The following is a 13,816-nucleotide window of genomic DNA, read 5'->3' on the forward strand; positions in this document are numbered from 1 at the left end:
CGTTGAGATATAAAATCTTGCGCACTAACTGCAGGCATGTCAAAGGTGAATGGGAGGTAGAGATGACTGTGTGGAAAAACGTGAAGTTTGGAGTTATCATTGACCCGAGTCTGAATCTTAGATATGTACACTGCTGAGCCTCCCTACACTGTTTACCGTGTTATTTTCTATGTGCGAACTTTTCTGAGCCATTGTCTTTTAATATATAAAATGTAGAAAGTATGACTAGCTTAGGAATTGGTGGAGGGATTGAGTGAAATAGCATAGTTACCGTAAAGCATTTAGCACAGTACCTGGTAAGTTAGCAGTTACTCAATGTTAGCTCCCTCGTTCTAGTTTTTAAAAAAGATACTAGATGTTCTCCGTGTCAGTTGAGACTGAATGTAATTATTAGATACACATACAAGATGGAAAAGTGACTCTCTCTGGCCATGAGCAAATGACTGACTTGTTCTCTAGCCCTCACCCCCCCAAGAGAATAATAAGGATGAGAGATAGAGTTATCATTTAGTCGTAACTTAATAAATCAAATGCATTTTCCTTTTCTCCTTTCCTGGTGTCCACAGAAAATGTTTGCCTTTATAAAAGATCTGAAGTAAGGCCTCCTATGTGATAAAAATTTGGTTCCTTTCATTGTATAAGGAAATATTAAATACATAAATGCACTTATTTTATTCTGATTTAAATAGTATATTTCATCAATCAAATAAGTTCATGAATGCTATTCAGACATTTATAGTTCTGAAAAAAGAACTCTAAAATATCATCCCAGCAGATTCTGTTGTAAAAATGGCTCTTACCTCCCTCTTTCCTGTCACCAAAATCTTCAAAGACCCTGTCAGACTTTCTTAGGTTATATGAACTTACTTCCTATGATGGATAATAAAAAAAATGAAAGTTTTTTTTTATAAGGGTCAAAGCCAATCTTCATGAATAAATTATGTATAGAAAAGTACTTAGAAAATTCACTAGAAAGGATCAATATTTTCATTTATTTTCAGAAATAAAGAGTTTGAAGAAGCTGTTGATTTCTTCACTTGGGCTCTTAAAATTAATCCATGCTTTCTGGATGCTTATGTTGGACGGGGAAATTCTTACATGGAATATGGTCATGAGAAAGCCACCAACCAAGCACAGAAGGACTTTCTGAAAGCACTGCACATTAATCCAACATATATAAAAGCCAGAATTAGCCTGGGTTATAATTTGCAGGTAACGTTATATAACAATATATTAGCCCATAAAAACACCTTTTGGACAAGAGAAAGACTATATTTAGCCCTTTAGTGGTGATAGGGGTATATATTCTTTCTTTGGTTGTGTACATTTTACCTTTCCCTTACTATCAGTATCCAGATCAGAGCTTCCAAAAGGGTTTATTAGTTAGAGGGAGCCTGCCTGGGGACCACATCCAGGGACCTGAACTACTAGTGAAGTGTGGACCCTCTGAACCCGAGTTTTCTTAATGCTTTATCTGACCCCACACTTACAGACAACTTTTGAAATTTGCCTGATGAGTTTCACATATGAGAATGTGGCTAACATTTGTTTCACTAACTTATACTTGGGCCCCATAGGTATTGTCCTGTTGAATTAATGACAAGCTAGAGAGAATAAACACTGTACAAAAGTTCTGAAGTGGATTTTAGCCATGCACTGGGTCAGACAACCACTGTACAGGGATTTAGGTCATCTTCCAAATGGCAGGGAGCCTATCCTGGGAAGGCAAGAGACCAGGTGTTTGTCCTTTCAGCAAGGGAGAGCATTACTCTGTTACCAAGTAGGTCTCTGAGTGATTTCTGGAACACTCTGACCTGACACATGCACTCACCAACCTATTTGCATTAATAAAATTTGTAGTGACATTCTTGGAATAAAGTGCTAAGTGTGTTATATTTTCCATGAAGAGGAACTGAGCAATTTTAAATCTTCTTTTTTTAATATTTAAAATTTTAGACAATGGGCAAAAAATGTGCTCAAATTATCATAATCTGCATAAATTTTTGTTAATAATCTGCAATTAAAGTTGATTTTTTTTAACTTTGAAAATGAGTTTGATCCAATAATACTGGAGGTGATTTTTAGAATTGGTGGTTATAGTGAGGTATGCCCAAGAACTCATTAATAAGGGAAACAATTTGATCGCCCTCTGAGACTTAAGCATAAAATTAGCCATTATTGGATCACAGTAGAAATTTATAAAGTCAATTGGAAGAGACAGGATGACTCCCAAAGCTGTAAGAGCTAACTGCAATCCAATGAAATGTGTTAACATCATCATTCATTGCATTCAGTAGGCATTTTACTGAGCCCCTAAGATAGGGGCCTAGGGATACAGCAGTGAACCAAATATACTTGGTTCTTAAAGGGTTTACTACTTAGTAGAGAGATGAGTATCAGGCAATCATATGAAGTTATTTAATTATACTCGTGATACAAAGGAAAAGGATGGGTTTTAGAACAACTTGTAACAAGGAAACTTAGATTTGTTTAAGGGGAAGAGAGAACTTTTTGAGAAATTAACATTTAAATTGAGTGTGAAAGACTGGTAATCAGTCAGACTTAAGAGTTGAGGCTAGGACCCAGTGAACAACCCATTCGAATGGACAGAGGACCCAAATGTTGGAGTGTTATGGACAAGAAGAGAGTGTTGTAGGACAGGCTAGAAAGTAGAAAATGACTGGAGGTGAAGGCTTTGCAGGCCAGTTAGAAATGTCAGTATAATTAACCAAAGCAATGACATCATATTTTTGTTTTATGAAGATGTCACTTGGTATGTATCAACTTGAAAGAAGACTGAGAAACACTCAGTAGGAAGAAGGATTGAATCAGGAAAGAAAGGACTGAGAAAAGAGAGTTAGAGAGGTTCATCCAAGTTCTGCCCAAGGGAAAGAATAACCATTTGTTCAACAAATTCTTACAGATTTCCCTACTATGTGCCTCGCATTAGTGATATCGAGGTTAGCCAAAAAGGATTTCAGGAACAGATGACAGATATCCCATTGTGAGGCTGTTTGCAGCTTAATATTCTTATATTCCTTGTTTCTCCACTGAATTTCTTATGGCAATGTTGATTTTCACGTAATTCGCCCAGAGGGAGAAGATTTGCCAGTTAAAGAACAGTGTGTAGTTATCTTACTAGTTTTATGCAAGAGTCACTGGGCTCAGTTTGGTTAATGTGACTCACCTTCTCAGCTTCTGAGATTCTGGTAAGTTGGATTTTTAGCCTATACATATAAAGGACAGACTCTGGACTCAGTGCATTTATCAACTCACTACCTTACACTGATGAGGTATTTAGTTGTTACCTGGTCTTCTCTAGGAAATAATCAGATACCTTTCAATTAACAGTGCCCCTCTCCTAACTTTTTTCTTGTTTTCCAGTTGGTGCTAAGGTTTGTATAAACAGAAAGTTGGCAGATTTAAATGCATTTTCCATGGACTATGTATAGGTACCCTAAAATTCCAGATGCTGGTACAGTTTATCAAAATAGGTTTTACACCATTATTTTTTCTCTTATTTATTAAACACATTTATTTTATTATATTCAATATATATATAAACATTATATATGTATATAAAATGTTTAACTGGAGATTCAATGCCAGGCAATAAATACAATCTCTACCTATGTGCATGGAGTTCAGTGTAAATTTTGTGGTGGTGATTGTCAGAAACATCAGTGTTTCATATAGTGGCCATGACGTTATGGTGGCCATGATTTTATGTTGTCCAAGACTGGCACAAGAGATGACTCTGACAATTAGATTTATTTTGATTAATTAAAATGTTAGCATAAATACTCAGAGGTAATTTAGTCAATTGAATGCACTCAGAGTACAGTCTACTTCCTTGTTTAAAATAGGTTAGATTTAGCACAATATAAATTTACCCTTACTAAAGGCTTTATTTGATTAGGTTAGAACCATAAACATTTGTCATGTTATGGACAATTTCCTACTTTATGTAAATGAAAAATTTTTCTAGGCCCAAGGAAAATTCCAGAAAGCTTGGAATCACTTTACCATTGCCATAGAAGTTGATCCAAAATGCTATTTAGCCTATGAAGGAAGAGCCGTGGTCTGTCTTCAGATGGGTGATTATTTTGCTGCAATTCAAGACATTAATGCTGCCATGAAGGTAAAAATCCGTTTAGATGATATTATCATTAGCATCAATTAGCACCATTAATGAATAGCATCATGTAAGTTCTCTGTAACTTTTTAAAGTAACTTGTAGGGAAAATAATATTTGTATTTTTTCCAGGAGATTCCCAGAATAAATAATTTTTATGGCTTGCCAATTTTATAACCTAAGTACATTTAAAATCCAAAATACAAACTCATGATAAATGTTGATTCCTCTCAGTAAATGTAATTTATAGTTTCATGGGACATCAATATTATTTTGTCATAAAAATGAATGCGAAACACAAAAGCCTCAGGTTTTGTATACAGTGACAGAAAACCTTTTCTTCTAGCTTTTGGATTCTGTTTCTGTACAAATAGGCAGATTTTGTAATTTTTAGTTGCCAAAAAAAGAAAAGAATGGAAAGATAATTGCTACTACCTAGGACAAATAAGCATGTTAACTATTTAATTTATTCTCTAGTATAACTGAGTCAAACAGATAAGCTTCCTGCCAACCGCGTCTATCCTTTCGAAAGGAACTGAGTATAGCAGTAAGATTATTTGTTTTATTGCAACCAAATCAACAAAGGGTTGACAATGAATCAACTTCACACCAAGCCCTTTCCCAAAATATTTGCTCTAATGGGGTTTCACCAGCACTATAAAATTACTCGTTTCCTACAAGTAGATTTCATAACATTCATTTTTACAGACATGAAATTGGAGATAAATACTGTTCCTAGATGCTAAATACTCACACTATTATATTGCAGATCAATACTACAGCAGAATTCTTAACAAATCGTGGTGTGATTCACGAGTTTATGGGTCAAAAACAGAATGCAATGAGAGACTATCAAGCAGCAATTTCTCTAAACCCCACATATTCACTGGCTTACTTTAATGCAGGAAATATCTATTTTCACCACAGGCAGTTTTCCCAGGTAATGTGTTTTCCTTAACATTTTCTTTTTGACACTAAATGCTTTCTTTGTTATATATAATTTCCAAAGAGCAATGCTTACGTCACAGGCTAATCATTTATTAGCTCTTTTTAACAAAGTTCTTTTTCCTAAGAATGTTTGTAATTATTTATTACATGTTCACATTTCTATGGATTTATTTTCCTCAATATCATCAACCATTCAACATTTGTCCAGTAAACATTGTTCTGGACTTTCCCCAAGTGTGGGCCATTGCCTTGCTGTCCATTATTGTCAGCTTCTGGCCTAAAATTCTTTCTCTCTGTGCCCCCACTTAGACAAATCTCAGACTTCCTTCAAGACTCTTTTTCATTGCTGTGATTATCAAACTCATCTTAATTGCTAACATTTCTAAATTTCAGTCACATGAGCATTTGACTGGGAGTGAGGAGGTAAGGATATCAGTTCTGATTATGTAACATCTTAATCTTTTCAGAATGTCTGAAATGAAACTATTGGGTTATTAGATGATATTTTTTATATTTTGAATTTATTTTATTTGAGCTGTAATGCACTTATATAATTCAAACTCAACTTCAACTTTTTATTTATATTCACTCTTTTGTTCTTTATCTTCAACTTATCTTGCTCTTTGTCTATCCTTGAGTCAGAAGTTTAAATCTTTTTTTTAAAATATTTATTTATTTATTTATTTGATCAACAGAGAGAGATCACAAGTAGGCAGAGAGGCAGGCAGAGGGTTGGGGAGGCGGGGGGGGGGGAAGCAGGCTTGCCGCTGAGCGGAGAGCCCGATGTGGGGCTCAATCCCAGGACCCTGGGATCATGACCTGAGCTGAAGGTATAGGCTTTAACCCACTGAGCCACCCCGGTGCCCGAGTCAGAAGTTTAATTCATTTATTGTCACCCTTTAATTTGTACTGTGATGAGCGTTAAGTTTAGGCCATTTCTCTAACTACTGCTTCTAGCAGTATCCTACGTATTTCGGTCTGTAATGTTTTTTATTTTTGTTTTCCTAAAATGTTACACATGAAATGTTATTTCCCCTTTGACTGAAGAATAAATTAATAGGACACTTAAAATGTCCAGGTAGAAAGGCTTTACATTTTCTAATTTTGGAGTTTATTGAGTTTTAATGTGTTCTTGTACATGCCAACTTAAAAAAAAGTACTCCAGGGGACTTTTCAAAAAAAAGAATTTCTACTATAAGGATATAGAGTTAAAAATATCCATATAAGATCTACGTTATAAATTATGTTTTTAATTTAGCCTGTATTCACGCTTGTTTTCCATTTGGTTGATTTTGGAGTGGGAAAGGTTTAAATTAGTGTGCCCTCTATAATTTTCTCTACATCTCTTGTAATTTCTGCTTTATGAAAAGTGCTGCCACATTATTATTTTATGTACAGATATTCAAATACATTACCTATGCATTGTGAATGCATTTCAAATGCCCTCTGTTCCTTTAAAATGCTCTTAGGTATAAATTCACTTTCATCTGATACAAAGATCATAACCTCTGATTTCAAATGGTTTGCTTTTGCCTGGTATTCCTTTGCCCTTCCCTTTATTTTTAATGTTCAGAATACTTTATTTCCAGCTTGTATCTCTTTTATACAGCATACAGTTACATTTTGCTTTAGATGGCAATTTGAAAATACTTAGCTTTTAATAATAATAATAATAATAGTAAAATTTTGGCATGGTTGATTTAGTTCTGTTATTTAATGTCACAGTGTACTTATATTTGATGTATTTTATTCTGTGGTTTATTTAATTATTTTTAAAGGATTTCTGATATTTAGGAAGGTTTATAGCTTTGTTTTAATGATTACCTTTATAAAGGTAATCTTTATACTCTTAGTTCCTTATTTCTTTAGTTTTTCTATTACGAACAACAATAAAATAATTATTTAATCTTTTCTTCCCTTATTCCTCCCTTTCATCTGTTTGTTGATTTTAGTTAATAGTGTCCTCTTTTCTAAAAAATACTGATCTTTTTTTAGGGGCACCTGGGTGGCTCAGTTGTTAAGCATCTGCCTTTGGCCAGGTCATAGTTCCAGGCGGAGCCCCATGGCAGGCTCCCTGCTCAGTGGGAAGCCTGCTTCTCCCTCTCCCACTCCCCCTGCTTGTGTTCCCTCTCTTGCTGTCTCTCTCTGTCAAATAAATATATAAAATCTTAAAAAATAATATTTATATTTTTATTCTTAAATGTGTTACAGTGTCAGTTGGTGCCAGCCTTCTACTCTGTCTCTACTCTCCCGTTTTGTTGTGAGTTTCATTATTCCTCTACCACCAAAGGACTTAATATTTGCATACCATTTTGTTACCCTTATTTCACATGTTAGTCTTAGTTCTCCAGTTAAGTTTATTCAGTTCTCATCACCAGGCTTTTTGCCAAAGTTTCCCTCCTGACCACTCATTTCTCAGTTGCCTGAAATTGGTCTTCTAGCAGAGTCCTGAGAAAGGGCTCATGAGAACAATATTCCTTGAATTTTTTTTTTTATGTTCATAGCTGTTTGCCTGCAATGTTTACAACTTAAGGCAGCTTGTCTGGGTTTAAAATTCTGACTCACTTTTTTTTTCCTTGAGTGTCTTAAGTATTGTTTCACTATATTCTGGTGTATGTTGGTGTCAAAATATGATCTTTTTGTTGCAAACCTGACTTTCAATTCTTTTATCCGTGACTTCTTTTTGTCAAGAAAAGATGAAAATCTTTGATGAAAGATTTTTTTTTAAGTAAAAAGTTTTGCCAAAGTACGTCATAGTACACAGTGTGCATTTTTTTTTACAGTGTGCATTTTCAATATGTAGATTTCAGAAAAGTTTTGTTGAATTCAGTATAAATTTTTTTTGTTTCATTTTTCTTTTCATTGGGAATGAATGCCAATTATTATATCTAAGATGTCCTTTGAGTTCTATATACCAATTATTTTTTCTCATGTTTTCTATCTCTTAGTTTTTGTTTCATTTTCTTTGCCTTTTTCACATCTCTCTTCTAAATCTCTCCTGTGTTCTCTGAAATCTCTATTATCCCTTGTGGACTTTATAGATCAGGTTTCTTAAAAAAATTTTTTTTTTCCTAGTTTCATCTCATTCCCATGTCAAACCTTCCTGGCCACCTCATTTCTGATGAGATCCTTCATTACTGATTTATTTTTTCTTAAATGCAATAGTTCCTTTAACATTTTTTTCCTAGTTCATTTGGAAATGTTATATTATAATTTTTATCTACATTGTAGCAATACTTTTTTTTATCTGGTGAGTTTTTATTTTCTTTCCAAAAATTAAGCTATTATTTTTCATCCTTGTTTTTGCAATGAAGGCAGGCAAATTACTTTTCTGTTACATTTGGATGAGATAAATTTTGTTCCTTGTCAAATAGCAGAGATTCTTATGAGAGCAGGGTGATGAGCCATGGTAACTCCAACCTGTGCTCCGTTTGATGCTATGGCAAAGGACTTTACAAAATGTCCTCTCTAGCCTAGCTAGTCTGGGAAGGCTTCTACCACAAGCTCTGTGTTTTTCAGAACTTTCCACAATCCTTGCCTTCAAAGATAATGTACTCATTTTATTTTATTTTTATTTTTTAAGGATTTTATTTATTTATCTGACAGAGAAGGAGTGAGAGAGCACAAAGGTGGTGGGAGCAGCAGAGGGAGAGGGAGAAGCAGTCTCCCTGCTGAGCGGAGAGCCCAATGGAGGGCTTGATCTCAGGACCCTGGGTTCTGACCTGAGCTGAAGGCAGATTCTTAACTGACTGAGCCACCCAAGCACCACCCCTGATGTGATGTACACATTTTAAAAAGGCTTGGGTTTTCTTTTTGTGTGTGTGTGTTTTTTTGCTTGCATTTTCTGAGACCTGTAACCTCTGTGTTATCTTGTGCCACCAATACTGCCACCGGATCCCTTAATAAAATGATCCATTGAGTCATCTTTATGTACCAAGAGGCTATGGTTCTTGTCTTTATTTTCCTGGAAAAGTTCAGCAAATATTTCCTTATACCACTTAGCTCTTCATTCCTTCAATCTCCATATATTTATGACGTACCTGCCATGTATGAGGCATTAATAATACCCTGAGAGTATGGAGTTAAACAAGATAGACTTTTTTTTTCTGATGGAACTTACTTCTTATTGGAGGAACAAATAGAAAACAAACAAGAAAATAGTAGTAGTGATGAAGATCTAAGGCAGTCTCACAGAAGCATTATTCTATCAGTGTGAGCATATGTGCGGGACTGAGACTGAGATTGCCTGGATAGGTAAGTATAGGTGGAGAGAAGCGGTTTAAGGAGCAAGCCCGGGGGGTAACACCAATGTTTAAGAGTGAAACAGAGGGGAGATGCCAGAGAGTAGACTGAGAAGAGAGCATCCAGCCAGGCTGATGGGAAGAAAAGCAGGACAGAATAATGTGCTTTAAGAAGGGAAAAGTGTCCCGTGTCAAGTGCTGCTGGGAGAAGTCAAGGAAGAGGGTGTTGGAGGAAGTCACTGATGATTTTGGCAAGAACATTGTTGCGGCCGTGGTGAATCAGAGACTTAGATAGGTAAAGGTTGTGGAGGAAATATGAGGTGAAGAATTAAGCAGTTCAACTGGTCAGGAGGTCCTGTGAAGAGAAGTCATGAGATGAGAAGTAGTGAAATGAGGTAGAGTGTGTAAGAAGTTCTCTTAATTCTGTAAATATGAAGGATAGTGATTCATGCTCCGTGTTAATAAAAAATGTAATAGAAAAGAAGAAATTGTTGGGACAGAAGGAAAGTGGCAGGGATGATTAAGATCAAAATCTTAGGAAACTGAGGTTAAAGTATGGAAGTTTCTGGGGTGGTCTTTGAAGGGAGCAGGACACGTTATTGATTATACCATGAGGGAAGGCAGAGACTTGGGGCACAGTTGAATGCAGACAGACCTTTTTTTGGAGAAAATGGCTTCTGTCCCCTGCTCCCCACCTCCTCAACCTTTGTTTCTAACTATTCTGGAAGGAAGATTTAGGGACAGGAAGAAGGGTCCCTCAATACATCAAATAATCTCTAGAGGGTTCAAACCTAGATATGTTCTGGCTTCTTTCAGCATTAGTTAGTGACTTAATAATTTTAAATCACTTTTGGATGAGCCACGTGCATGCATCATGAACTATGAGTGACATTAAAAAGATAACTGGATCTGCTTTTTAATTAATTACAGTTATTAGGGCATTAGACCAATTGTTAAAAAATCAAGACCATCATTGTGGTAGGTGTCTTTGGACTTTAACTGCATCACAACCATTACTCCTATACTTCAAGTTACTTCATGAAATGGATAGGCTTTTATTTTCTCAGCAATATATTTTGGAAGCTATAAGAGAAACCTAAATTGTTCACAGGCACATTATTGTGCGTTACTGAATTCTTTTATCATAGCTGAGGTAGGCACTTACTCCTACCTGATTGAAGTCCTGGTTTTGTGATGTAGAATAGTGTGGCCTTTATTGATCATTTACTGGTTAATTAAAATGAAGCCTAAATTACTTTTTAGTCTTGGCCCTGCTTGGAGTCATTTCCTTGCCTCATTTCTGATGATTCTGAGTCCAGTCTTCTGTCTGAGAGTGAATTCTCTTTAAGCCCTTCACAGGAGGATGTCAGTTCTGCCATCCCCTTAACAGATCCTTTTACCGCACTTCGCTGGCGCATTGAATAGTTCCATCCAAAAATGAGATGGGTTACACAATCTTGAACGAATTGCCTCTTGAAAGTCAGAGGCAGCAAAATTCATGGAGAATTGCCTTAGGATAGATGGATATTTTGTATATACTTCATATACTAACCTCACTTAATCCTAAAAGCAAAACTGGAAGTAGAGTTCTAGTTGTTACTTCCATTTTACAGACAGGAAAACTGGGGACAAAAAGAGCTTTATCTACTCACCCAAGACATAGAGATGACAAGTGGTAGAGCCAGGATTTGAACCTAGAAATCTAGCTCCATGGTTTGAGCTCTTGGCCACCATGCTACCAGTATTCCATTTCACTCATGATGGAAGTGAATTGAAGTCAGATCCCTGGGAAATATAGAGAACAATAGTTCAGTGATGGAGACAGAGAAAGTGACAGATAGGTAAGAGAAAACCAGAGAGATGCTCTGTCCCAAGGACAGAGAATTTTACAAAGGAAGGAGAAATCAAGAGTGTCCATGCCACAGAAATGTCCTGAAAGTAAAGAACTAGAAAATGTCCATTGGGCTTGAGGACATCTGCAGCCTTAGCAAGAGTGGAACTCACAAAATTGGGGAAGATAGATAGAAGCAAGACAGTGGTGTGTTGGGAAAAACTGAATGGTAAAAAATTAGAGAGCAACCTGTATTGTTAAAAAATGACTTTTCCTTTAAGTGAAGTAAATTTTAAAGTAGGAACCAAATTTTTACCCTCGTGGAATTAGAGAAGAGATGTCTAGTTGGATGTCTAAGCAGCATCTGAAGCTATTTGTGGTGAAAGACCATTTAAAAATTTCTAACTTATTATTCATCAATATTTTGCTAAAACACAACATAAACAAGTTATTAGAAATATGTTCATGTCCTGGAATGTCATAACTATGTCAAAGTGCTATAAAAGTTACTAATGGTTTACTCGCAGTTTCTGTACTTAAACTCTTTACAGAGCTGTAGGAAATGATTTCTCAGACTAAGACCCCAAAACCAATCTACAGACCACACTTGAAAGGGTTCTTTTCAGCTTGATGATGAGTAGAGAATAATCTAGAGTCTTCGATCTTCTTGACAAGTTGATTTTTTCCCTCACTCTTCCTTCTTCATAACTTTCATAGTATCACTAAGTTTTTATCCCTTTCTGGTATGGGTTAGAATCTTTTAAAAAAATTTTTATTGCGTTATATTAGTCACCATAAAATATATCATTAGATTTTGATGCAGTGTTCCAAATTTCATTGTTTACGTACAACACCCAGTGCTCCATGGGGGGGTGGGGGGGGTGGGTGAGCCTGGTGGTATGGTTTAGAATCTTATTTGGAGAATTCATTTACCTTTTTAGCTCTTAGATACTCTGCTTGTATATGAATAATGTTAATTTTCTAACATATTTGTATCATGTTGTGACATTTTCCGATTTATATTTTACCCTTTTCTGGTACTGTGTAAAGGTGTGGGACTTGAGGGGTAAGTAGAGGAGCATTTTTATCACTGACATTATTGAGATTTGCCAATACATGGTGATAACAAAAAACAAACTGACTTTTGGCTGGACACATTTTAGATGAAATATTTGCCCAGCTAATGTGTGCCCAGTTCCAGGGAAATAGAACCATAGGCACACAAAGAAAAAGAAAGAAAAAGAAAGAAAGAAAGAAAGAAAGAAATAAAGAAAGAAAGAAAGAAAGAACAAAGTTCAAATACACTTTAAATTTAACCAGTTTTATACATGAAGCAAAAGTGCTTCAGATCGCTATATAGCTGCCAATTAAAATATATTCAACTTATCGTCATCTTCACATTTTATAGGCCAGTGACTACTTCTCAAAAGCTTTAAGGTTTGATCCAGAAAATGAATATGCTACCATGAATCGAGCGATTGCAAATACAATATTAGAAAGATACAAAGAAGCCAAAGAAGATTTTGCACATGTGGTTGAAAGCTGTCCCTTCTGGGCCGCAGTATATTTTAACAGAGCACACTTCTACTGTTGTTTAAAGCAATATGAACTAGCTGAGGAAGACCTAAGTCAAGGTATTTTGTTTTATAATTTTGGGGGGAAATCACAGTGGTTGATATATTTGTTTTTAGACAATAAAAGGAGAAAATCACCAGGTCTGTCTGTCTTGGTAAGCTTACATAAGAATTAAGGCTTTTATATATCTTATCTTTAATGCCATCAATATAGATTCCTTTATGGAATAACTTAAAGTGTGGATAAGCTGAGATACAGAAAATCATCAGGGCAACCGGACATAAACAATGCCAGCTGTCCAAGGAAAGACATTGTACTGTGTTCCTCAAGTTAGTTTTCTTAGAAAGGTTTAATATTTAATTTTACTAAATAATCATTTACATTTGAAGAAAAATGCTTTCAAATAAGCAGTGCTAAAGTTCTTAGAAAATTTTTATTTTTAAAATAGGGGATATTTTCCAGTGTCCTCATAAAACATATCTTAAAATGTTTTCCTTTTACAGCCCTGTCTTTGACGCCTGACGACGCTCTAGTGTATAAACTTAGAGCTGAGGTTCGTGGTAAAATAGGTCTGACTGAGGAAGCTGTGGCTGACTATATTCAAGCACTCAACCTTCAAGAATATGCCTCAGGGATATGATTACAGGGACCATGGTTTCTGTAGCAATCTACACAGCTCTTCTTCCTGAAATTGAAACTTATTTGTTGTTTCAAAGGTTGCACTATTTTAATTATTGCATTCATTATGTTTTATTATCTGTATAACACTTTAATTCATTTTAACAATATATTTACATATTAATTCTAAGACTTCTAGATCATTTTCTGCACATTTGAAAAAACTAGTAATAACTGAATTTCTTCATGAGGTGCAGAATTCAAATTGGAATGTTTCTTTGGGAATATTAACATTTAAAATATTTTCTTTAAAGTAAAATAATTCCTTTTGAAACACTATAATCTTCATGATTATAGAAAAGGTATCATTGATCTTTTCATCAATACCTGTTCATGATGTAGTTGACAGTATCCAGGTTTAAAAAAAATAAATGCAGAGCTTATGACTATAAAGAAATTAAGTACATT

General features: G+C 35.3%; 1 protein-coding gene across 1 annotated transcript in view; it reads left to right on the forward strand.

Moving 5' to 3' along the window:
- LOC111158034 (tetratricopeptide repeat domain 6) overlaps positions 1–13,370 on the forward strand; it is a 218,685-nt gene extending 205,315 nt beyond the window's left edge. The window contains exons 27-31 of the mRNA XM_022519831.1: positions 1,002–1,212; positions 3,989–4,141; positions 4,905–5,075; positions 12,564–12,789; positions 13,234–13,370. Coding sequence (XP_022375539.1) covers positions 1,002–1,212; positions 3,989–4,141; positions 4,905–5,075; positions 12,564–12,789; positions 13,234–13,370 — 898 coding nt within the window. The remainder of the gene's footprint in view (positions 1–1,001; positions 1,213–3,988; positions 4,142–4,904; positions 5,076–12,563; positions 12,790–13,233) is intronic.
- The last annotated feature ends 446 nt before the right edge of the window (positions 13,371–13,816 follow it).

Source organism: Enhydra lutris, unplaced genomic scaffold (assembly GCF_002288905.1).
Source record: "Enhydra lutris kenyoni isolate GAN:26980312 unplaced genomic scaffold, ASM228890v2 scaffoldscaffold4, whole genome shotgun sequence".
Taxonomy (NCBI): Eukaryota; Metazoa; Chordata; class Mammalia; order Carnivora; family Mustelidae; genus Enhydra; species Enhydra lutris.